Source organism: Emydura macquarii, unplaced genomic scaffold (genome assembly GCF_026122565.2).
Source record: "Emydura macquarii macquarii isolate MOO-44397 ecotype Brisbane River unplaced genomic scaffold, CSIRO-AGI_Emac_v2 contig_450, whole genome shotgun sequence".
Classification (NCBI taxonomy): Eukaryota; Metazoa; Chordata; order Testudines; family Chelidae; genus Emydura; species Emydura macquarii.
In genome coordinates this window covers 5,759,477-5,783,867 of record NW_027130587.1, presented here as the reverse complement: position 1 = coordinate 5,783,867, position 24,391 = coordinate 5,759,477, and the positions used below count along the sequence as shown (strand labels likewise).

Genomic DNA, 24,391 nt, shown 5'->3' with positions numbered 1-24,391 from the left:
AGTTGCTTCATTTATGCCTTTTAAAACCCCCCCCACAATTTCTAGGGACAACTAGCAGTAGAGCAGTAAATGTGATCAAGGACCCTTGATGATAGCAGGCCTGACTGGATTTCTTAGCTTATTTAAATCAATGTCTTGGCACTAATGGTATCCGAATGGACAACCGTCTGTTTAATTTATTATAGTGGTGGGAAAGGGGATAGTACTGCAGAGAGTGAAGCAAAAAGTCCCCAAGTAGTTTTCCATGAATCCATCCTGCCTGGACATACAATGGCTTCATGGTAACTGTCTGTCTTTACAGCTAAGTGATATGGAAACACAGTAAGAGGGACAGTCTTCCTGCACGTAATCCACTACAAGGTAACTCCCATATCCCTTGGATCTTGTAGCCTTGCCCATCTGTCTCAATCCTTCCTTGCCTGCTTCTTTTCAACAATAGTTTATTTTAGACTCTGGTTGATTCCATTCACTTTACCTCAGCACATCTTGCATCCAAAATATTTGGGCAGCAAGCGTGAATGCTTAAGTGCACCTTTCAAATCCAATTGCATCCTTAACTAATCACTCCTCATCGGTGACTGTTCACCACCTTCTGTTATGCCTGTCTTATGTAGGATGAGTTACAAATAGCCTCTGTGCCATGGTCTGACTCAGTGAGCCTAGGTTCAACAGTCCTATGCATGCCCTTTCCCTACCCCACCCACATTTTTTACTCTCTAGTTCTGCTGTACCAACAGATCAGAGATGCAGCCCCTACAAACTTTATTATTTTTATTAAACAAGTTCAGCTAGCCTGGGCTTTAAAACACTTCCAACTTGGATCAGAAGTTTTTGTCTGTGACCAGTAGGGGAGTTAAGGCTAAAAAAACTGAGTAAAAGCCCAAGTTAACTGTAGTATATACATATGCACAAAAAAAGCCCAACACTGTATGAATCTTGGAGCATATAGGTCAATATCTCCTCATTAGTTTAAGGACACATACCTGTGAGGAGATGAATTAAGGAGGCCCAAATTGAATTTTTGATGATTCAGGGTTGTTTCTGGTGATGCTTAGCAAACTGCAAGGGTCCTCAGGTCATAAAGACTCCTCCCCGGAGAGAGGTGTGATATTTGTTGGTTACATGTCCTTCCTGTGTGACTGGAATATGAGCTGCTTCATGCTGACTGAGAACTCTGTGGTGATAGTATCACAAGCCACCTGGCAAACTAGGATTTCTTCCCCTTTAACCACTGTCATGCTTAGATTGCCCTACAGGTTTCTCGTCTTCCTGTTTGGAACAGGGCACTTGTATCTGCCATTCTTCTAACTATCTCAAACACACACTACTTTCTGTCCACCCTATCCCAAGACCGTTACAGGAATTCTGAATAACAGTCAATATATAGAAAACGCACCATTTACTGGCATACAAAATAAATATTGTTCATGTTAGTAGGTTCAATCAAGTTGTCCTTATACTGCAAATGACATCCTGACTGCAGCTCTTAATGTGATGTTAGTGTGAGGATAAAAGTAGTACACAGATACTGTTGCTTTTTCCCCCCTTAACATTTAAAAAAAAAAAAAAAAGAAAAAGACCAAAAATGTTGAAGCATAAATTTAGTTTTACTGATTGCAGCCTGAGGCAAAGAGAGCCTGAGGATCTTGGGCCGTGGGTAGGCAGCAGAAGTAGATTTGTGGGATGAAAATAAAATCACTTCTTCTAATACCCAGAATTATAACCTACAGAATTAAGTGACTGAGGAGGACAGAGCCTGCAGATTTTACCTCTGCACATGGAGGAAAAATGGCTAGATAGGGAGGTCACATTCCAAAATCCTTGTTTTAATCACTAATTTTTCTCTACCAAACTTTCTGGAGGGAGCAGGTATAGACAAAAGTGAAAACCACAACTTTTCCTAGGATCTGAATTTCAAAAGGTTATCAAGTTCAGCATTGTATTTCTGAGCTGAGGTAAAGGACAACCCGGAGAATTGCAGACCAGTCATCTTAACTTCAAGACCTGGAAAGATAATGGCACAAATAATTAAGTAATCAATTTGCAGACACCTAGACGATAATAAGGTGATAAGTAACAGTCAACATGGATTTGTCAAGAACAAATTTGTGTCAAACCAACCTAATAGCTTTCTTTGACAGGGTAACAAGCTCTGTGCGTAGAGGTGAAGCAGTGGATATGGTATATCTTGACTTTAGTAAGGCTTTCGATACTGTCTCACATGACATTCTCATAAACTAGGGAAATACAACCTAGATGGAGTTTCTATAAGTTGGGTGCAAAACTGATTGGAAAACTCTTCCTAGAGAGTAGTTATTAGAGGTTCACAATCAAGCAGGAAGGTCATATCAAGTGGGGTCCCGCAGAGATCAATTCTGGGTTTGGTTCTATTCAATATCTTCATCAATGATTTAGATAATGGCATAGAAAATATACTTATAAAGTTTGCGGACAATACCAAGCTGGGAGGAGTTGAACTGCTTTGGAGGACAGGATTAAAAGTCAAAATGATCTGGACAAACTGGAAAAATGGTCTGAAGTAAATAGGATGAAATTCAATAAGGACAAATGTAAAGTACTCCACTTAGGAACAATCAGTTGTGCACACACACAAATGGGAAATGACTGCCTAGGAAGAACTGCGGAAAGAGATCTGGGGGTCATAGTGGATCACAAGCTAAATATGTGTAACACTGTTGTGCAGGGGGGGAAAAAGCAAACCTCATTCTGGGATGTATTAGCAGGAGTGTTGTAAGCAAGACACAAGAAGTAATTCTTCTGCTCTACTTTGCGCTGATTAGGCCTCAAATGGAGTATTGTGTCCGGTTCTGGGCTCCACACTTCAGAAAAGATGTGGACAAATTGGAAAAAGTCCAGAGAAGAGTAATGAAAATGATTAAAGGTTTACAAAACATGACCTGTGAGGGAAGATTGAAAAAATTGGTTTTGTTTAGTCTGGAGAAGAGAAGACTATGGAGGGGTATAAAAGTTTTGAAGTACATAAAAATTGTTACAAGGAGGAGGGAGAACAATTGTTCTCTTTAATGTCTAAGGATAGGACAAGAAGCAATGGGCTTAAATTGCAGCAAGGGTAACTTAGGTTGGACAGTAGGAAAAAATTCCTAAGTGTCAGGGTGGTTAAGCACTGGAATAAATTGCCTAGGGAGGTTGTGGAATCTCCATCATTAGAGATTTTTATGAGCAGGTTAGACAAACGCCTGTTAGGAATGGTCTAGATAATACTTAATCCTGCCTTGAGTGCAGGAGACTGGACTAGAAGAACTCTCAAGGTCCTTCCCAGTCCTACGATTCTATAATTCCATGGAAATGTTTCCTTCTGTTATAATATATAATATTATATAGTTCAACTCTTGTCCTGATAATCCTGGGTTTGTCTTATACATACTTAGCCTGTAGGCACTCAGCTAGCGATGGATTCCATAGAAAACAGGCAGGAGACAAAGGGTTACCTTATTTAATAAAGCCCAAGTATTGAATACCAATCACCATGGTAACAAGAGCTGTTGAGGCTTGGAAGTGCAGTTCCCCCAAGGCTCTCATTTACAGGGACGTCTTATTTGACTGAATATATTAGTATCAGCTGAAGCATGGTGACTCCTTCATATTTATGAAGGTATTGCTTTTTAATTGATCTCAACAAAGTGCTTTAGCAACTCAAAAGTTGGAGCTGGGGCTCTGAATTGAACTTGGCATTGCGTCACTTACTGGCCTGCCACTGGCCTAAATATACGATTTAATTGTGTTATCCATAGAGGCTGGTGTCTCTTTTCTTGATTCACTATTATCATAACTACTATAGGTTATGTAATCTGTATGGAGAATAAACTTCCCATGATCACTACTAACCTCCAGGACACAAGAACTTGTGATCTATGATTTGGTTTCTTATAGCTGAGCTGATAGAGCAATCCTAAATAAAGATACATTTTTTAAAAAGTGTGTTTTAGCCCATGAGAGAGCACCATCCACACTTATCAAATGCAACCTCTAGCAAACTCCTGCCCCCTCCTGCGCCACACTGAACTCCATTTTCTTCAAGACCAGCCCTCAGGACCTCACAGCAAGACCACTCTGCAGTGTTACTGGAAACACAGACACTGAGTGTTCTGTGCAGATAAAATAAGCTATACCTTTTGAGTTGGTTGTCTGTCCATCACTGATTTCCAGATAGGGGTCAGAGGTCAATCTTTCTTAAGAGACAATAGATATTGTAACTGGAGGTTGTGGAAGCTGCTCCTGACAAACCCTAGAACAGTAAGAACAAACCCTACAAATTAGTGATGTTCAACATTTACTGCCTCAGTCAATAAAACAGGATTCAAATAATCCACAGATTTCACTTTGGTGCTAACATAACTCCATTAGTTGACGCAACATACCAGAACAATATCGTTTCTGCAAATCTTCTGTGAAGTGTTTTGCAGCCATTGGTTATACTTTAATTTAAATCTTAACATCTTGGTCTCAGGCTTTTGCTCTTCTAACTTGCATCCCACTTCTTATATGATCACTTTGAGGAGCTAAACTTTTAAAATTAAGATTAGATCACCAATAGATTCTCGCTTCCATGCCTTTTAAACCATATACAGTACAAAGTTGGGGCCAATCCTGCTCCCATTGAAGTCTGGAGCAAAACTACAATTCCATTCACTGGAAGCCAGAATGGGACCTTACACTTCGAAATCTGTTGCGTTAAGATATGAAACTCCATTTGTTCAAACCCTTTACTATTATTTATATGAATACCATACACATGCATGATGCTTTTGCAGGCAAAGAAGGTAACAAGATCCCTGCTCCCAACAATCTTGCAGTCTGAATTATCACATAGCAAGAGAAGAGAAAACACGGGTTAGTTGGTGGGAGGAAGTATGACTAAGAAGGCAACAGAAACAAGCTGAAAGCTAACTTGAGTATTTTTCTTCTTTGTGTTTGGCTCATAGAGGAACACTTGCAATGTTGATTCAGGAATGTGGTGTGCTTTATGTAGCACAGGAGGAGAGGAAAGGATAAGACAGGCTGCTTAATTTCAGGCCAGTAGGCGAAAGATTGTATCTTTTTGTACTCATGGAAAAAAGAGAGAATAATGACCAAGCCATTTAAAGGAATGCAAACATTGAAGTGTAACAACTTTCAGGTCCGAGACAGAGTGTCCTGGGAGATTGAAGTGTTCTCCGACTGGTTTATGGATGTTGTTTTTTTTTTTAATGTCTGATTTGTGTCCATTTATCCTTTTGCAAAGTGATAGTCCAGTTTGGCCAATGTACATGGCAGAGGGGCATTGCTGGCACATGATGGCATATATAACATTAATGGATGTGCAGGTGAATGAGCCCCTTATGGCGTGATTGATGTGGTTAGGACCAGTGATGTTGTCACTAGAGTCGATGTGTGGGCAAAGCTGGCAATGGGGTTTGTTGCAGGGATAGGTTCCTGGATTGGACTTCTTGTAGGGTGTATGGTTGCTGGTGAGTATTTGCTTCGGGTTGGGGGGTTGTTTGTAAGCCAGGATGGGTCTATTGCCCACTGCCTGAGCGAGAGACAGATCATCTGCTAGGATAGGTTGTAGATCTTTAATGTGTGTTGGAGAGATTTTAACTGGGAACTGTAGGTGATGACCAGTGGTGTTCAGTTGTTTTCTTTGTTGGGTCTGTCCTGTAGTAGGTGACTTCTGGGTACCCGTCTGGCTCTGTCAATTTGTTTCTTCACCTCTCCAGGTGGGTATTGTAGTTTTAAGAATGTTTCATTGAGATCCTGTAGGTGTTTGTCTCTGTCTGAGGGATCAGAGCAAATCCGGTTGTATCTTAAGGCTTGGCTGTAAACAATGGATCATGTAATGTGTCCAGGGTGAAAGCTGGAGCATGAAGATACGTATTGCGGTCAGTTGGTTTTCGGTATAGGGTGGTATTAATGTGAATTGGGTATTACTGTTCTTGTTTTACGAACAGGGAAATTGAGGGAGCAGAGGGGTTAAGTGATATTCCCAAAGTCATATCATAAGTCAGTCAGTGCAAGAGCTGGAAATGGAACCTGGGTGTCTGTGCTCCTAAACTGTAAGAACTAGACCACATACTTAAATGAAATAGTGTGCACCTGACTTTTTCATTTAGACTAATGTGTCTAAGAACTGCTGTTCAGAATAGAACCTTGAATGATGAAGGTAATGTTGTCAACGTTTTCCTAGCATTTTATGTAGTGAGAACACTAGGCTATAGGCCAGAAAATGGAATGCTTCAGCATACCCATGCATAAGAAGAATGCTACACCATGTTGCATCACAATAGCGTCCAAAGAAGAGCTCTGATGGCCCCAGTTTCTTTATTCTCTTTCTCTCCCTTTCATGGATTATTAAAATTGAAAGAACAAAACTATATTACAATAATGTTAAGGATTTAAATTGACAGAACTGCAAAACTGTGGAAAGCCAAACTCATACTCCATCTTTTTATCACAAGTTATTATTTTAGCAACATCATGTCTTTATAGGATTTGGACATAGCTCACTTTGTAGGATAAGTGGTGAACAAAGAATGGTGGTGGACAAAGAATGGAAGGCAAAAGCAACAGCAATAAGATCATGAGGAGTTCTACTTGGTGATGAAGTTGCCATGTGATATGGTAAAGACTCATTTTCTTCTCACACTGAACAAAACACTTCATTAAGATAAGGGAAAGATTTACCCTCCACAACTACTGTCTCACTCTGTCCTGTACTACAGTTTCTGTGTAGTACTTTTCCTCAGCTTTTCCTCCTGCCTGGCTCCTTACTGCAGATTTGAAGAAAGAGTACACACCTCCTCAGAGCACATGTTGTAGATTGTTATATTTGATTTTTATTCCAGATAGAAATACGGTGTCTATATGAAACAGGAAGACTAGGGATTGTAAGCTATAATAAGGTTGTTTTCAAAAGAGATACATGATGGATCATGCCAAAAGTATTTAATGTCTAACTACATGCAAATGTGGGGGTTTGGTGCATGCACATTTTAGCTATGTTGATGCTACTTTGAAAACTTGGCCCACAATAAGGTTTGCAAGAAACTCACTCCACACAAGTGTTGGAAAATCACTTAGCACTTCAAAAGATAAGTATCTGCTTAAAAGGCAAAAAATGAAGCTACATCATCAACATCATTTGGGCAGAAATGAGTCAAAAGTGGAACCATTCTTCATAAAGAAAAAAGGGCACCCTAAGGTTTATTTATAGTGCACCTTTTGTTCAGTCTACATCATTCCTGGAAATTTTCTCTTTACATGTATTTCTACTTAAAAAGCCCATACAGCCGAAGGAAAATATTCATCTGCTGATTACAGACAAAAGAATTGATTTGTCCTGGGAGATATTCAACAGTTCTTGGTGTGTATGAAAAGAATAAATGAAATACTCAGTCTGTGGATGTCAAAATACCATCAGTCTCTTGATGCCCTCTACTGGTCAAAATGCTGTATACCTGAAAACCAGTAGAACGATTCATCATGCTCGTTCTGCAGGCCAGGCTACAGAGTATGATATGGGTTTGTCTTGCTCTTCAGTGACTAGACTCCATTATACACATTACAGGTCTGTGACACTAGCAGCATATTGGATAAACTGTAGTTTAGAACATGGCAATTTAGCAGGGAAAAGTCCAGAAAAGACATAATGGTTTTGAAATAATACTGTTTGAAATAACAAGTAGGGGGCTAGGATTTTTGGCTTAGTGCAGGACACTCTGCAAAACCAAGGTAATTAGCATGCTGATCTCCATTAGATCCTTCTGTTAGATTCTTTCACTCCAGAGCTGTTAACTCATCCCAGGACATAACACTTGCATAAAACAACCTGATCTCAAACAGACATTACTTACCCTATACCAAAACTTCTCCTGAACACACAGTTGTCTCCCAAGAAGCTTTATAAAAACAATAGCTTTGTAAAGTATGTGTTTTAATAATCATTTATGCTTGATAACAGAATATTTAAAAAAATTCTGTTATTGTGCATTACTGAGGCACACAAAAACATTCATTGTTCCTGTATTATTCTGCTACTACGTATATTACTGAAATATGAAAGCATTTTTTTTTATCATCACTTGGAAAGGGTTTAGCCTTGGCAAGTGCTGCCAGCCAACATACAAACCCTTGCAGATAAAGGCTCCATTCTTAAAATTGATTTCATGAAGAAAAATGTAAACAAGAAATTAGGTTACATGATTTAATAATTGAATCAAGGGAGCTGACAGATCCAAGGGGTTTATGGTAGAAATTACTTTATCTTTTGCAGAACAGAACAGGTAATCATCAAGTAATCCATCCCATTGGCCATGATTAGTTTAAAATCATAATAAAGTGTAGTTAAAGTGAGAGAATGTTTTGCCTTTCTTATCCAGCTTGGAGAATACGTATTTGGTGAATGGATTTAAAACTCACCATTATAGATTCTACACAGGTACTCATTTTATTGCAAGGCAGTCCTATCTATCCTCAGTACTACTCATTATATTACTCAAAACATCATCCTTGTTTGTTTTTTAAAAGTAACCCAACCTTAGTCCAATGGGATATTTAAGGAAGGAGCCACGCCTCAGGGAAATGCTACCATCACTAGCAATGAATGGTAAATGCTATGAGTATCATTGGGGGTCTTCACCTACCATTGCCTGTCCCCTCAGACTTTTATTTACCATAACAAAGTCAACATAATTCCTGTGCTATAAATCCTGTTTTATGGACCTATTTAAATAAGCACACATTAGCTTTATAAGGCTCATCTAGGAGTTACTTTTAATTGTACTCTGAAGAGATAGTATCTGTATTCTTCATCTCCTGCCTTGCCAAATTGTCTATTACTGTACTCTATCAACATCCAAATGTTTACTTAAACTTAAATTTAAATTTAAGTTACCAATGTAATTTGTTTGTCCTGTTGTAGATTTCCAATTAACATTCACTGTTGTTCAGCATGAAAACTGCCTTGTGGTTATCTAATAAAACAACATCCACAGATTTGTTGTAGTTATATAGCAAAAAAAATAATGCTTTGGCAGTGAAGATTTTTGAATGAGAGCAGTAATAGAAAAATGCATCACGCTATCTTATGAGTTAGTGGGATGTTTATTTACTTTTCACTTAAATCACACTCAATAGAATATGGTAAAAGGATGCAAATTCTAAAAAGTGACTGACAGATGAGTGACTTTTCATAAACTGGTATGTTTAATTCAAAATTTGGGCAATAGCCTTTGCAATTGGGGGAAGAAAAAGTTAAACAATTATGTACTTCTTCATTTACAAAAGACAGACTAAGCTGCATCTTAAAAATTCATCTGCTTATTCAGCACCTTTTCCAATCTTCACTATTGTTTTAGCTGCAGCCATACAGTAGCACAGAAGCTTATTACATATAAGATTGGGTGGTGGGGAAATGAACATTTAGATTTTACTTGATTTTAAAAAAAATGCAGAAAAATAAACATTGTAAGTGATGCATACAAAATGGGTCTTGAAATAAGATACTTTAGAATGATTTCCATTAGAAAATCTTTAGGCATATGTTAGTTCACAAAGACTAGAGGAGTTCAACATTAAAAATTGTCTTTGGTCAAATTTTCAGATGTGGCCACTGATTTTGGGTGCCCAACGGGAGTTGCAAAATGTCTCACTGGGCATCCAAAATCAGTGGACACTTGAAAATTGACCTCCCTGTTCTTTAAGCATATTGAGCTGATCCTGAAATCTTCAGGTATTTGACAAACTTCGTAGAATATAGTTTCAGAATGCATTGAGAAAATGTCACTTTTATGTATAATATTTATTTAAGGAATTCTCAAGTAATACAGAAGTTTAACATCTTTCAAGCAAGTATCTTTTTAGAAGTAAGGAAGTTTTGCCCCTGCAAAAGTTAAGTTTTTTTTACTCTACTAATATGCACATTAGTGGCTTTTGGATCAGCCATTAAGTCAATGGAAAGATTCGCATTTACTTTGATGGATTCTGGAACAAGTCCACATAGAGTAAGCTTAATTCAAGGACCTCAAAGGACTACACAAATATTAATCAGTCCTCACACCATGTAAGTCAGGTGAACATAGACATTATATAAAAGGGAAACTACGTTTTGCTTTTAGCAAGAGTTGTACACTGTACAATACTGTGCCGACACTGATGCAAGAAAACTTTCAAGAGGCAGAGTTATTCCACTGTAACTCATATGTCTCTTATCACACACAGCACTGCACAGTGCGCTCTTGCTCTAAACTAACCCCACCCATTTGCAAAATGGATATAATCACCTACTATACACAGGTTTGTGACTACCAATTAATATTTGTGAAATGCTCTTACTAGAAATTGGATCCCAGGAACGATCCAGGCCCTTGGGAGTTAATGAAGACAGGCCTTCAGAATATCAACTAGGTTTTTTTTTTATACTGGAAGTAACAACTAACCCCATAGTTTTAGAAACCACTCACCATTGTCTAGATTAATACTATGGTGTGTCAGTCTTACATTTCTATATGGAGCATTTCTATACATGAAAAGTCTTGACTTTCAAAAAATAGTTTAATATAAAATAGATTAGAAGCATCTTAACCTTAAAGAAAAAGTTTCCTATCCACTATGGTTTCTTAAATGAACTAGTACAAAGAATTGAAGTCTTCATTACAATGCACTTATTTTGCATCTGCACTGTTACCATTCAGATATTCTTAGGGGGATATGGTTATTTACTTACAGAAATTTCTGTGTGATATTTATAGAGTTCAGGAAGGGAAAATGGTGGTTTCAGAGAATACTTGCACTCTCCAACTATCAGTCAAAAGCACGTACGGCAAGGGAGAGGGGGCAAAAACCCCAAAAGCTTATAATACAAATGCTTCTGGAGTGATCATCAAAAAATATATTGTAACAAATATTGTCTTATTGATTTCTCTGTTGCCCTTTAATACTTCTGTTACACTAAATGGAGATTACTTTTTTGCAGTCTTTTGTTTTTCTTTTCAATTTCGTTTAGTATATCTTGCAGTTTCTTAGCAGTTTGTGTCAAGAATGCAAAGCTTTCCTTTAAATTGCTAGTCCCATTCTCTCTGCATATGTTCTCAAGACCGTCAAACCACTGGAGGATCTTCTCAAGTTCTGTCTGAACCATATTCTGTTCTTCTAGTTCTGCTAAAAGAGCCTGCCCAGCAGACACTTCAACCTTGTATTGTTTCTGTAGTTGATCAACTTCATCTTGAAGAGTTTGAAACTGTTCCTTACTGTAGGGGTACTGCTCATGGACCTTGTCTTCAGGAAGTAAAACGTTTTTAGGGATGTTTAACACCAATTGCAAAAGCATTTGTTCCATTTTGCTGAAGAGGTGATCAAAACGCTCCTTCATGAAGAGAAGAAATTTCTCTGTGCTCTTACGGATTTGGAATGGAGTGATCTTAGAGTTAGGAAAGCCTTCTAGTTTCTTCAGAATGACTCTTTCCACAACCAGCATCATTTCAAAAAGATAGTCTTGAAATGCAATGTAGACCCTAAGCATACATGTCTGAGGGGTAAAACCAAAGAACTGGGCTTCATATGTCATTGGATTCACTGACATCTTGACTAAAAGGAGTCAACCAAAGACAACGTGGAAATCTGTAAAAGAAAAAGAAGTAGAAATCTCTATTTTGGAAAGGGTGAGTTGTATTAGAAATTTATTACAGCACTCGTCTTATTTCTGAAGAGCAGAGTTCAAATCTGAAGTTAGGAGTGTTTAAAGAATTTTTGAAGGTTTTGAAGTGGCCGAGACCAGCCAGGCTTAAACTGGCCCCAGCAGTAGGTGTCTGAGAGAGCCCAGCCCATCCAAGGGGCAGGGAAGACGCTGGCGGGTAGTTCTCAGGTGGCGCGTCTCCTCGGCAGATCTCACAGCACTGTACGAAGCGCAGCAGGATCTTTAGCCCCCGTGACCAAGCGGGGAAACTGAGGCGCAGACCAGGGCAGCGAGTTGCCTCAAGTCCCCCCGTGGGAAGAGCGCCACGTCCCACACTGGCGCTCCCCAGCCCCCACGGGTGCGGGCTGCTCGGGCCCTCAGGCCACGGGCCGCCTCCCTCCTGGAGCGGTCGCCTGGGCCCAGGCTCCCGAGGCTTTTGGGAGCGGGACGCCGCCCGCCCAGGTGCGGGGGGCCGCAGGCCGGGCTAGGGGCGCCTCCCCCTCCACGCGCGCTGGCCTCTCACCGGGCGGGCGGCGACTCTCGAGCTCGCCTAGGCCTCGCGCTCACCTCACGTTCCCACCTGCCGTTTCCCGCCTCATGCGACCCCCTCCCGAGACCCTCTGCGTCATCAGCAGCGAAGCTCACCCCGCGAGCGGCGGCAGCGCCCAGCTCCCTCCAGTCCCGCCGCTCACTTCCCAACCAATCGGAGAAGAGGAGCGTGGGGGGGGGGGAGGAGGGAGAAAATACTTAGACCAATCACAAAGCACGTCTAATAGGGGCCGCCGGAGCGTCTGGGAAGAAGCGCGCTTTCCCCCTTCAACCGCTGAGACGAAAGAGAGCGAAGGATTGGTTGGCTTTGGAAGCCGGGAGGCGGCGCTGATTAGCTGGCTGTGGGTGGGGTGCCGTGCTGATTGGCTGTTTAGTGGGCCTGAGGCGAGTCGAGCAGGCGGAAGCGGAAGTGCTGCGGGGAACCCTAAAATGGCGTACCAGACCTTCCGGCAGGAGTACCTGCAGGTGCCGCCCGTTACCCGGGCCTACACTACCGCCTGCGTCCTCACTACGGCTGCCGTGGTGAGCCCGGGAGGAGTGGGGACAGTGGGGAGGGCCTGGGGCCGGGCCGGCAGCCTCAGCTCTTTCCTTTCGGTCGGTCGCTGTTGGGTGAGCTGGAGCGCCCGCCCCTGGGGGAGGGACAAGGGCCAGGTCCTGGACGGTTCATCGCCTCCCTGTAAGGCGAGGCCGAGCGGGGCAAGGCTCGGTTCCGGTTTGGTCTCCAGCCTTGCTCGCTCCCTGCTCTTCCCGCTCCCCCTCCCCCTTGGTTTCTGCTGGTTCTGAACCCAGGCGGCCGGGCTCGGCCCGTCAGAGGTGCCGAGCAGCGACCCTGGCTGAACGGCCTCGCCGACTGGGGGTTAAGCTGCCTGCTCGATGCGGCCCTCGTGGCTCTGCCGTACCCCTCTCCTGTAGGAGCTTCCGGAGGTGCACTCTCAACCTGTGCTGCACGGAGGGCTGGGCTGGAAGGGTAATACCCCTCCCCTGTTCTCCCCTCCCAGCCCCATCGACACAAAACCCAAACACACACAAACCAAACCCCCCAGCGCTGAAATGGGTGGTGGAGGGTGTCAAAACATTGAACAGCTGCACCACAGATAGTTAAGGACAGGGACTGAAAAGGAATCAGGTACCCATGTGAGAGGCTGTGTGTGTTGGGGGTGAGAGGATTAGACGGTTCTCCAAGACTAACAAGAGTGTCTTTAAAGTGCTGCAGGACTCTCATTGTTTTTGCTGTATACAGACTAACGTGGCTGCCCCTCTGAAACTTTTCTCCAAGACTCATTCTCTGGTAGCTGTATTACACAGCTGCCATACACTGAGGTGTAGAGTATTTCACTGTCGTTCTGTGCCTCTGCAGAATCATTAAGGTATTGCTGCATCTGGTCACATTTAGAAGGTTAACTCTGTACCCAATTTTAAGCCCTTTGGGCTATGTCTGTCTATGTGTTTGTGCAGCACCCAACACGATGGAGTTGATATAGCTCTTTGCTATAGAAATAAAATTTATTATTAATAAGGTCGCTAGAGAAGTGCAGAAAATAGGGCAGAGCTCTCATAAAATGGTTATCATAGTAATGACAGCTGCTAAAGTGGTGGCCAAGCAATGGAAAATTGATTGCTGTTTGCCAGTTTTTCCCACATTCAAGTGACTGGACATAAATAATTTAAAAACATGCTCATTTAAGATGAATGTGTTACATTAAATTTTTCAAACTAACATAATATGACTTTTTGAAACCACATGATCTCTTGGGGTATATAAAAGCAGATACATATGCATAATGTGCACTAGTGGTACATTTCTGTTGCACAAGTATACATTTGATGTAGTCTTTGAAGACGTTCTTGTAGCCTGGGGAAACCGCTATTAGTTTGAAAGGAATGTTCAAAAGGGAAAAATTTTGCCAAGAAACTCTTCTGAAAACTCAGTGTTTTTGGGTGAAACTAGGGTTAGCTTCCAGTAGTTATTTCTCAGATTAATGGGGGAATATACTTTTATGTGGTGGAGAAAATATAAGATGCTGACAATCCTTAAAGGAGGAAGATCATTATTTTTTGCCTTATATAATTAATAATGATATAGTCATAGTAATGCCCAGAGGTCCCATCAAGACTATTCTGTTTCTTGGCTCTACAGAGCCTTGCATGTGAAATGAAGCTTTTACAGATGTAAAATGGGCTGAATCCAGACCTCTGGACCCAAAGCCTCACTGTCTTTGGTGCTTTACAAACCTAATATGGAAAATGCCCACTGGTCCAAAGAGCCTGAAATCTAAACAGGACTCAAACGTGATAGGTAGGCCCTGGACAAAATGAGGGAGGCAGAGGAGGAAGGCAAGTGTGATTAAAAGGAACATAAGGTTGCATATACTGGCTGAATTTAGGCTTTACATTTAATTTTTAAAATAAGAGAACTTGAGATATTAATGTACCACTGACAGGTTATTTGTGTCTCTACAGTGAATGAAGTGGACTTTAATGGATTGATCCTATCATATTTTCTCTTGTATTTCAGCAATTAGAACTAATCACACCTTTTCAACTGTATTTTAACCCTGAATTAATATTTAAACACTTTCAAGTAAGTATTTTTTCTGAATGTTAATGTCATCCTTATAAGAAAATTATTAAACTTGCAGCACTTGTTTTCACAAGAGCATGTTGAGACTATTGCAATACATTTTTTTCAAAATGTTTTAATGTTCAACTGAAGCTGTCAAATTGACAAACTGTCCCTACTCCTACTTCATGCAATATTATGTTTCTAAGTAATCATACTGATCTATGGTAGATTACCTCAGACATTGTTTTTTCACATTCTATCTAACCATGCATTTTATTTAACGTAATGAAACATCACTTTAGATTTCCTAGAAATGAATTAATCTTGCTTCAATCCAAATCTATATTTTCATTGTGCACAGGAATTTTGATACGGTAGAATTGAACATGTATCACATACCTAATCTGCAAACCCAGTAATTCTCATACAAAATTTAGGGTTTAAATTTTTTTCTCTGCAAAGAATTAAGACAGTTCTGTCGTGAAGTCTTATAAGACCAAGACTTTGCTATTTTTACAAAGTATGTTACCTTATATTTACTAATATACTAGGAAGTATTGCATATACTTAAAACTAAATTGTCAGATGAACAAAATACATTTGTTACAGTATCATTTGTTTTTAAAATGTGTTTGCTATACTCAAATTTTCCAAGTACACAATGTGTTCTCCAGTCTTTAATGCAAAATGGTAAGTTTTACTGAATTTTAGAGTCTCAGACTATTGAAAAAGAGCATTACATTGGCTTATTATCATGTTCAAAAACACTTTTTATAAATTTCTTTTAGCTTGTGTGAATTCAACAAACTTCTTTCTGTATTCTCTACATAGAAAATATAAATACTTTGCATGGTGGTTACCTTTATATTTAAGTTGTCTTACCTGTTTTCTTCTTATTCTGACAGGTATGGAGGCTGATGACAAACTACTTATTCTTTGGGCCAGTTGGATTTAATTTTTTATTTAATATGATTTTTTTGTATCCTTTATCAAAAGTGTGTCTTGCCTCTTTGGAGTGCAAAATTTTGCTGTCTGTCAGTGTTGCTGTAGAAGGGTCCAGTTCTACACCACATTATGAACCCAGTGGGAGTTCTGTGCCACTGAATTCAATGTTGGCATGTTTTGGGCTATATTGGTGAAATACTGGCCCCATTCATATCAATAAGAATTTTGCCACTGACTTCAGTGGAGCCAAGATTTCACCCTAAATGCCTAATTCAGTAATTCTCCTTCAGTGAGATTTGATTGTTTCAATCTGACTTGGAACACACACTGCTAGGAATAAGAATTCATTCTTCAATACCAGGCTTTTCTTCTGAGACAGCCAGTAAGAATGCTTATGGGGCAGGTATTTTTCTGTGATGTGAATACTTGTCCACTGACTCAGAACTGGACTGAGACCATCAAATTTACTTTATGCTTGATAATTTGCTATAAAAATCCTTTGTGAAGGATGTTTGGATTTCTGTATGTAAAACCTGAGTAAAGGTATTTTAAAAAAGCTGCTTTTTTTTCTTAATCTGCTGTATGTGTTTTAGTATCAGACTTTCCTGAACTATACCTTCAGATATCGTTACTGCCGAATGCTCGAGGAGGGATCTTTCCGAGGTCGGACAGCAGACTTTATATTTATGTTCCTTTTTGGTGGACTTTTAATGACTGTATCCTTTTTTACTGCTTTAATACAGCTACCATGAACAAAGAATACAAACCCTGTGCTTTGAAAGTGAATTAACTTTTTTGTGTAAGGAAGTCTGAATGAGTCTATTTAATTAGGCATCAAAATTTTTCCAGACCTTGTGGTTACTGTTAAACATGGAATTGACGTTTTGAACTTAAATAGTTGAGTTAAGGATATAAAGATGAGATCCTAGATTGAAAGATGGTATTTAAATGTACAAATATTACCGTGAGAATTGAAGGAAATGTTGTCCATGTGTGTTTCTCTGGCCTGGTCTACACTAGAGAATTTTGTCGACAGCTGCCCCCACACTGTTCCTTAGGTCGGTGGAAGTGGTCCTAATGAGGACGCACTCCACCGACCCAAGGATACCAGTGTGGAAAGTCGACACATTTTATTTCAACAAATTTCTGTAGTGTAAACATAGCGCGCGCTCTCTCTCACACACACTGTGTGTCAAATAGCTTCTGTAATAATGAACCCCTCATAACGTATTTACAGCATAGAGTATTTAAGGGGGATTAAACAATAGGTATCTGGTTTGACTGAAGAGAGATTTGAGTTGTTAGTGAATAATTTTTTGGAAAACTATAGACTCCAAGGTCAGATGTGTCTATTTTTGTTGTTGCCATGATTGGCCTCAAATGACTTTCTCTTTTTCCTGTGGGCCATAAGTTCTCCTCTCCCCCACATTCATATTTCAGTTTTATACAAGTTGGTCATGTGCACTGATATTTTCTTTAACTATTTGTACCAGATTTTCGGCGTGTTTGTGAACTTGGTTTTCCTGGGTCAGGCCTTTACAATAATGCTTGTGTATGTGTGGAGCCGCAGGAATCCTTATGTCCGTATGAACTTTTTTGGTCTTCTGATCTTCCAGGCCCCATTTCTGCCCTGGGTACTCATGGGCTTTTCATTGCTATTGGGAAACTCCATCATTGTGGATCTCTTGGGTAAGAAGCTATTAAAAAATTAAATCCTTAATTTTTTGGCCACTCCCTCATGAGCTACTGGTAGGAAAAGTCTTTTCTCCACCTACTTAGTAGCTCTTCCTGCAACGAGAAAGGGAGTATCAAGCCATGTTGTCTCTTTGACCCATATTAGTGCTTTGATGCACTACTAGAGAAGTAAGTAGATAGCCATAAGATTCCAATGACAGGGTTCAGGATTAGCCTGGATGGTTTAGGTGATGGATCACTTAATCTTTCCTCTCTTATGATCAGTTCTCCCTCTGTGCTGTTTCCTCCTCTTATCAGGTATGTGCATTGGAAATCTTTAGTTTCCCCACACACCAATAATCCTTTGTACTCGCTCCATTGATAAGTCAAAAGACAATGTTGTGATTGTCAGGACAAGGATTTATGGAGTTATATCAGACCCAGAAGTGCTCACTGCACACAGCTGAGCAGAAACTGGGCTGCCCTTCTAGAGAGGAAACTGGACTGCCCCAGTCTTCAGAGCTGGAGAGAGGGTCTAGGATTGGTTTATTGCATGGGTGATTGTAACAGATCCAGTACTCTTACTGGGATCTGAGAGGTCTTGCTACATAACTATGTTCCAAAAGTCATCTCTATTGCTCAGTTTATTTTGGTACATATCTGACATTTGTAACTTTGGTATTTCTGATATTTCAACTTTAAAAAAAAAAAAAAAAAAAGATTGTTTTCCAAGTTGCTTTGAACAACTAATTCTGAGATACATTCTGTATCTGTTTTGGAGAGGAAACAGTCCTTCGTGTTAAAGACTTTTGGAAAATAGCTTTTTGTTCTAAAATGGGACGTAAATTGAATACTGAGTTTTATATTCTGAGGGATTGAGGTGACAAACTTTTAACCAAAGGAGTCAACTCATTCAGTTGATAGTTTCTATTAACATCTTTCGTATAGGAAAAAACTGTAAAATCAGCAAGGTCACATGGTCATTTTTTGTTGTGACCTAATTATTTATATACTCTGGTGTACGGGGTACCATGTTCTACCAGTTTTCATTATTCTTGTACATGTTGGCATATTCTGTGTTGTAACATCTCCAAGTAGTTTAGTGTTTTGCTTCTGCAGTACTTGGAAAGAGCCAGATATACATATCTCACTATGGGCATAAGGCTTACTGGTGTAAGGCAGCTTGTCTTCTGACATTTTTGTCAGTACAAATGAAACTATACCATGAAACTGTTTAGACAGTTGCGACAGATGTTTCCTTGTATTTGTATGACTCACTATGCCGTAGATCTCTTCTAGTATGACACTTACTCAGAGGTATAAAATACTAGAATTATGTACCATGCTACTTCAGTTCTTTTAACATTGCACTATTTACAAAGGGCAACACACAGCTTGTCTTTTTTATTTATTTTATAAAAAATTCAGTGGAACATTTTAAAGGTGGTATAATAGTAATATTAAAAGTCACAAGTTAAACTTCAGATTTCTTTTTTATTGATTCTAGGTATCGCAGTTGGACACATATATTTTTTCTTAGAGGATATCTTTCCTAATCAGCCTGGTGGAGGAAGGCTTCTGAAAACACCATCTATTTTGTAAGTGTTACCTTCCAATTTGGAGCACAAGGACAAATATGTTTGTACACAATGGGTTTTTTTTTTTTTTAAACTAATTCAAATACAAGTGAATTTGGAAGTTTGAGACAAGTGGCACTGAGTCCATCTTACTGTTTCATATAATCAATTGCTGTAGTTGTCACATGGGTGTTTTGATTGCTAGAGGGGGAGGGAGCAATCCAAGAGATACTCTAAGATGTGGTCCAACTTCTGAAAAGATCCAAGAACTCCTATGCTAGCTATAATCTGTAATGCATCTGAATCTGTTAAAAGAAATCAATTTTAGGACAGAGTGTCAGTATGAGTCCAGAGTGCAAAATACACAAAATGAGTGACAAGTTTAATGTGGCTAATATTTTACACTTGGGTAGATTCCCTCCCTCCCCTGTCCCCCAATCTAAAAGGATCTCAAAACACATGACAGATTATATGCTGTTCATACAGTGCCACTTGTTTTCTTTCACCTCTTGGGTATAGAATAGTTACCAACTGGAACACTACACACTAGAATGTATATAGGGAACTTTCCTGAAAGATAGAGGTAAACCTCAGCTCTTAAATTCTCTGTGTAGAGCATACAAGATCTCGAACTGCCTGGAATTCTTTCCTTCAGAATGCTGTAGGTCTGTGCTGATCCTGTCTAGATTTGATTTTTAGGAAATCTGGGTATTCTAAACCTGATATTTTAAACAGGTAAGGCCTTGTCTACAAGGGGAAATTGACTGGCACAGCTATTTAGAATAAATCCCCCATGTGGACACTATTCTGAAATAAGTGATATTTTTATTCTGGAATAATTACTCTGCTTGATAGCTAAATAATTTGGAATAAAACCATTTATTCCAGAATAGAGTGTTCACACAGAGGAGTTACTGCAGGATAGCTAAATTATAGTGGAATAGTTATTCTGCAATAGCTATGCTAGTCAATTCTTTCCCCCCCCCCCCGCCCCCCCCCCCATGTAGATGGGGCCTAAGCTATCAGCCATTGGGAGGTTCCCTTTGGCTCACCTGTTAGAATGGATGCCTGTGGATCACGTGGGGGACAGTTTTTGTTCTGTGATTTCATCCACAGGGCTTCACCTAAGGGCCACTCTAGTGTCTGATGACCAATATTTTGGTACTACTTGAATTTTCCTCCTTTGTGTTGCTTTGTTCAGAAGGCTGGTTATGAATTCTGTCGTGTCCTGAATTTGTGAATGTTCAGACATCGTAATCTTTTAAAATGTCTGCTGTAGTCCTGTCTACAACTCAGTATTTTCCATCCTCTTTTTTGAAAATATTTGAGTGTCCTGTCACTCATTTTGTGAACATAAAATCAGATTATCCCTTTAGCTATTTTAGTGCCAGACAGGCTTTGGCTTACATAACACAAAATTTTATACTACTGACAAAGATTGAAAGCTAGATTTATTGTATCACTTTCTTTGCTCAAGTTTCAATCTTGGGTGTAATTGTTTATATCCAGTCTAATTCCTTATGTATGTAAATTACTTGGTAGAATTTGGGCACTTGGTAAACAAATATCCGGAGAGGTAAAATCTCTGACAGGTTTCATTGGCAGCATAATCTACAGGATTAAGTATGATTTTGGGAATTGGGACCTCCTGAATTGTAATTCTAGCTCAGCTACAGACTTTTCTGTTGATTTTAAACAAGTCAGCCTCTCTGTACCTCAGCCTCTCACATGTGAAATGGAGACACTTGCCTACCTCAGATATGTTATGAAAATCAGCTAATGTTTGCACAGCTCTCCATAGATATGAAGAGATATTTAGTACATTAAAATATTTTTCTCGAAATATTGTTCTTTAAACATTCTCTAAGAAATTCATCCTTACACTTTTTTAATAAGGCTTATTGGAAGCCATAACTATTGTATCCCATCATTCTTAACTGCTTCATTTACATGCACAACTCCTTTCCTACTTCCAAATAGTCTCTAGTGCCACCCTCCAATTATTTAATTCTAAATAATCATAGAAATGTAGGGCTGGAAGGGATCTCAAGAGGTCATCTAGTCCATCCCCCTGCACTGATGCAGGACCAGGTATACCTATGCCATTTCTGACAGGCGTTTGTCTAACCTATTCTTAAAAACCTCCAGTGATGGGGATTCCACAACTTCCCTTGGTAACCTATTCCAGTGCTTAATAATATTTCTGGTTAGAAAGATTTTCCTGATATCTAACCTAAGTCTCCCTTGCTGCATAAGAACGGCCATACTGGGTCAGACCAGTGGTCCATCTAGCCCAGTATTCTGTCTTCTGACAGTGGCCAGTGCCAGCAGCTTCAGAGGGAATGAACAGAATAGGTAATCAACAAGAGATCCATCCTGCCGCCCAGTCCCAGTTTCCGGCAAACAGCAATCCCTGCTCATCTGGTTAATAGCATTGATGGATTTAACCAATCATCTTTCTGCCTTATTTTTCTGGTACCATGGTGTGCCCCATATTTCTTTGTTCTGAACACATGCATTTCACATACCAAGGGGCATGAAGGCACTTCCTAGGTTGGTACCAGGGTAGAACAATCATATATCTTGTCTTTTGCCTTTGCGACATTCCACTAATGGCTTGTGAGAATAACTCCTTACCTGTTGCTATGGTAAAACACTCCTCTGTCCTGATATTGACATTTTTCCTATTTACTTAAGCCAAAGCTTATTTCAGTTAATGGAAGGTGTTATAGGATACTTGACATGGGTGAACAGAATTGTGGGGAGAGTATAATACATACAGTTAACGTAACTTCCCAACACTTAGTATTAATACTCCACCTAACATATGTATTGGCTAATGGGAGAGTTTTGCCCTGTTTTTCCTCTGGCTAGTTTGAATTCTCTCTGTTTTTCTTCTTTTCCTTCATGTTCTCCTGTTTCACTGTTCAGTACTGTTCACTCATCTGTTTCCATTCAGCTGACTTCTGTGTAGACTCCTTTTCTTTGGCTGCCATTTCTTGTTCACTAGTTAAAATTTCCCCCCTCAGGGCAGCAGTACAGTGTGCTCCTTTGTGCTTAGCAGTAGCTTAGATGAATTTGGAGTCCATTTTTTGCACTTGTTTAGCTCTAAATTATTCCCTAATCTGCCTGTACTTGACTCAGAGTAGTATGCCTCTGGGATTTGAAACTGCTTTTAAGGTTAGCCCATATGAAAAGTATGGTATTTCTCCTTGGCTGTCTTGAGTCTTGTTGCTTCATCCACTGAGCATGACTGTTTCAGATTCATGTATATATCTTTACTTCAAATGTCTTCATTCCAGTTGTGCTGTTCATATAATTTTCAGTAGAAAGAATTAACCGTGGCTTTGGCTGACTTGGTCAGCATGAAACTAGGTGGTAAGGAAGACATAGCTTTTAAATTGCAAGAAATGCATAATTAGCTGTTACTTCAAGAGACTATCTGTTGTAGTTCACATAGGAACATCAGAGGCTGATACAAATGTGACTTTTTTCTGGTGTCCACCTCAAAACCAGGAAACCAAGATGGTTCTTAGAATATAGTGTTCATGTAGATCCTGCTCTAGGCGCACGTGTGTGAGATCAGAACATTTTGAATAGCAGTGTCCATTGGCTTGCATTTGTGCCATGCATGTCCTTGTGCCCGCATACAAAGGAGGAGTTGCAACCATCCTTCAGTTCCCTTGCTAATTCAGAGTCCCAGATAAAGAGAACTGCAAAAAATCAGGTTGCAGAGTGGGTTGTAGAATCCACATGGGCAACAATAGCTAGTAACCATAGTTACTAAAGGTAAATAAACACTCCATTTTAGTAACAACATAAATGGTAACTTAGGACTGTTCGTTGGCCAAACTAAAATGTGTGGAAGACTGAGATGTTTTTATCTCAGAAGTAAAAAAAGCCATTATACATAAACCTGTTCCCTTGACAACTGATTTAACACATTGTAAAGAGAGAGCATGGTAGGAGTTCCTGCCTTCCAGTTGTTAGGGAGATCACTCATGCTGACTAGCATGTAAACTGTACTTGAACTTTGTTAGTCTCTTGTTTTCCCAGCTTACTACCTACTCTTCTTCATCCTATCCAACAAGCAACTTCAGAGCTTCAAGTTGATTCCAGGCACTAGTCAGAAAGAAGGGGTGTTGGGATTGCTTTAAAAATCTTTCTGCCTGGTGACCTGAATCCTAGACTCATCAATCAGAAAATACATTTCTACATTTTCTCTTTATATGTAGTTTAAATATGATTCTTACCAAAAGATGGTGATATGGCTCTATGACTAGGGTTGACGTGGCCGAACTGTGCTGTTAACTAGGTCACAAAACTGATATAGAGGCTTCTAGTGAAGAGATGCTGAAGGTTTTTGAGGTGAATCAAGGACTGTCTAATTATTCTAGCTTCATTTGGTGGTCTTTAAAATACTTCACCAATATCTTGGTCCCATCTAGTCTGTAGCATGTTCCTGTAAATTGGTTTAAGTTGGGTCCTGTCTCCACCTGCTAAGGAAACTATTAAGGCTGTTCTTTTAAGTATGTTTAGATATATTTTGCTAGAGATGTGCTAACATGGCTACTGTAACGGCTGTAGTCAAGGTTACTAACTTAGTTTCACTAACTCTGTTGGCAGGAGTAAGGCATATTTGAATTTGAATCTCTTATGATCCACTTATTTAAACTTTTAATTTTGAAGATCTGAGGATCTGCCCCATATGAGCTGACTGGATCTCACCCAGAAGACAAATGTGACTTGGGTTTAAATGACTGACACTGTTGCATGCTGTATCTGATAGTGAGAATGTTGCAATACAAATTTACATTGACTGCTTGCCTCAAATGTGAACTATGTATTTACATACAGCTTCTGCTTTTCAGGAAAGCAATGTTTGATACACCTGAAGATGATCCCAATTACAATCCATTGCCTGAAGAGCGACCAGGAGGATTTGCATGGGGTGAAGGTCAACGCCTGGGAGGCTAATAAATGGCTGTGCCAATATCCAGACACAACTGGGAGGAACTAAACGGAAGTACCATATTGCGGATTCTTTTACTCCTTGTTGCAGAAAGGACATTTGACAGCTTTATGGTTCTGAATGCAAGAAGCACTTTATTATATGTCAGTCTAACTAATCCAAGACAGTTTCAGGAGACTACCAATGTCTCTCTACACCAGGGGTTTTCTGGAATTGGTACTGAAAGCATAATTTAGTGGAGCCAAAAAAAACCCCAAAAAAACTGGAAACCATTTCCTGTCAACTTCAGTTGTTAAGATCCTCAGTACTTATTTAAAAATATTTCTAACACATTTTTTCCTAGTTATTTGATACAGAAAACTGTATGGGAAACTTTGGGGGACAAAATAAAACTGGTTTAAACTTTTTTTTTTCTCCCCCTC

The 24,391-nt window shown here is 39.7% G+C and overlaps 2 protein-coding genes across 3 annotated transcripts; one reads left to right on the top strand and one right to left on the bottom strand.

The window, feature by feature from the left end:
- Positions 1-9,199: 9,199 nt before the first annotated feature.
- On the bottom strand, positions 9,200-12,382 carry MIS12 (MIS12 kinetochore complex component). 2 transcript variants are annotated; one of them, XM_067537857.1, is made up of 2 exons: positions 12,335-12,382; positions 9,200-11,634 (listed from the first exon to the last, which is right to left on the bottom strand). In XM_067537857.1, exon 2 carries the CDS (start codon positions 11,594-11,596, stop codon positions 10,961-10,963), a length of 636 nt encoding a protein of 211 aa, XP_067393958.1. In that variant the 5' UTR covers positions 11,597-11,634; positions 12,335-12,382; the 3' UTR covers positions 9,200-10,960. The 2 variants fall into 2 exon arrangements, with proteins under 2 accessions (XP_067393958.1, XP_067393957.1); XM_067537856.1 differs by having other exon boundaries at positions 12,257-12,363.
- A 277-nt stretch (positions 12,383-12,659) lies between these two features.
- Positions 12,660-24,375, top strand: DERL2 (derlin 2). Its single transcript, XM_067537854.1, has 7 exons — positions 12,660-12,760; positions 14,754-14,819; positions 15,707-15,780; positions 16,369-16,462; positions 17,240-17,435; positions 18,928-19,018; positions 23,869-24,375. The coding sequence occupies exons 1-7, from the start codon at positions 12,668-12,670 to the stop codon at positions 23,972-23,974; spliced, it is 720 nt and encodes a 239-aa protein (XP_067393955.1). The 5' UTR covers positions 12,660-12,667; the 3' UTR covers positions 23,975-24,375.
- Positions 24,376-24,391: the final 16 nt, after the last annotated feature.

Coding starts and splice junctions, on each gene's coding strand:
- MIS12 (XM_067537857.1), bottom strand. CDS start 11,596: ATGTCAGTGAATCCAATGACATATGAAGCCCAGTTCTTTGGTTTTACC.
- DERL2 (XM_067537854.1), top strand. CDS start 12,668: ATGGCGTACCAGACCTTCCGGCAGGAGTACCTGCAGGTGCCGCCCGTT. Junction 12,761..14,753: donor TCCTCACTACGGCTGCCGTG/GTGAGCCCGGGA, acceptor CTTGTATTTCAG/CAATTAGAACTAATCACACC. Junction 15,781..16,368: donor TTATTTAATATGATTTTTTT/GTATCCTTTATC, acceptor CTATACCTTCAG/ATATCGTTACTGCCGAATGC.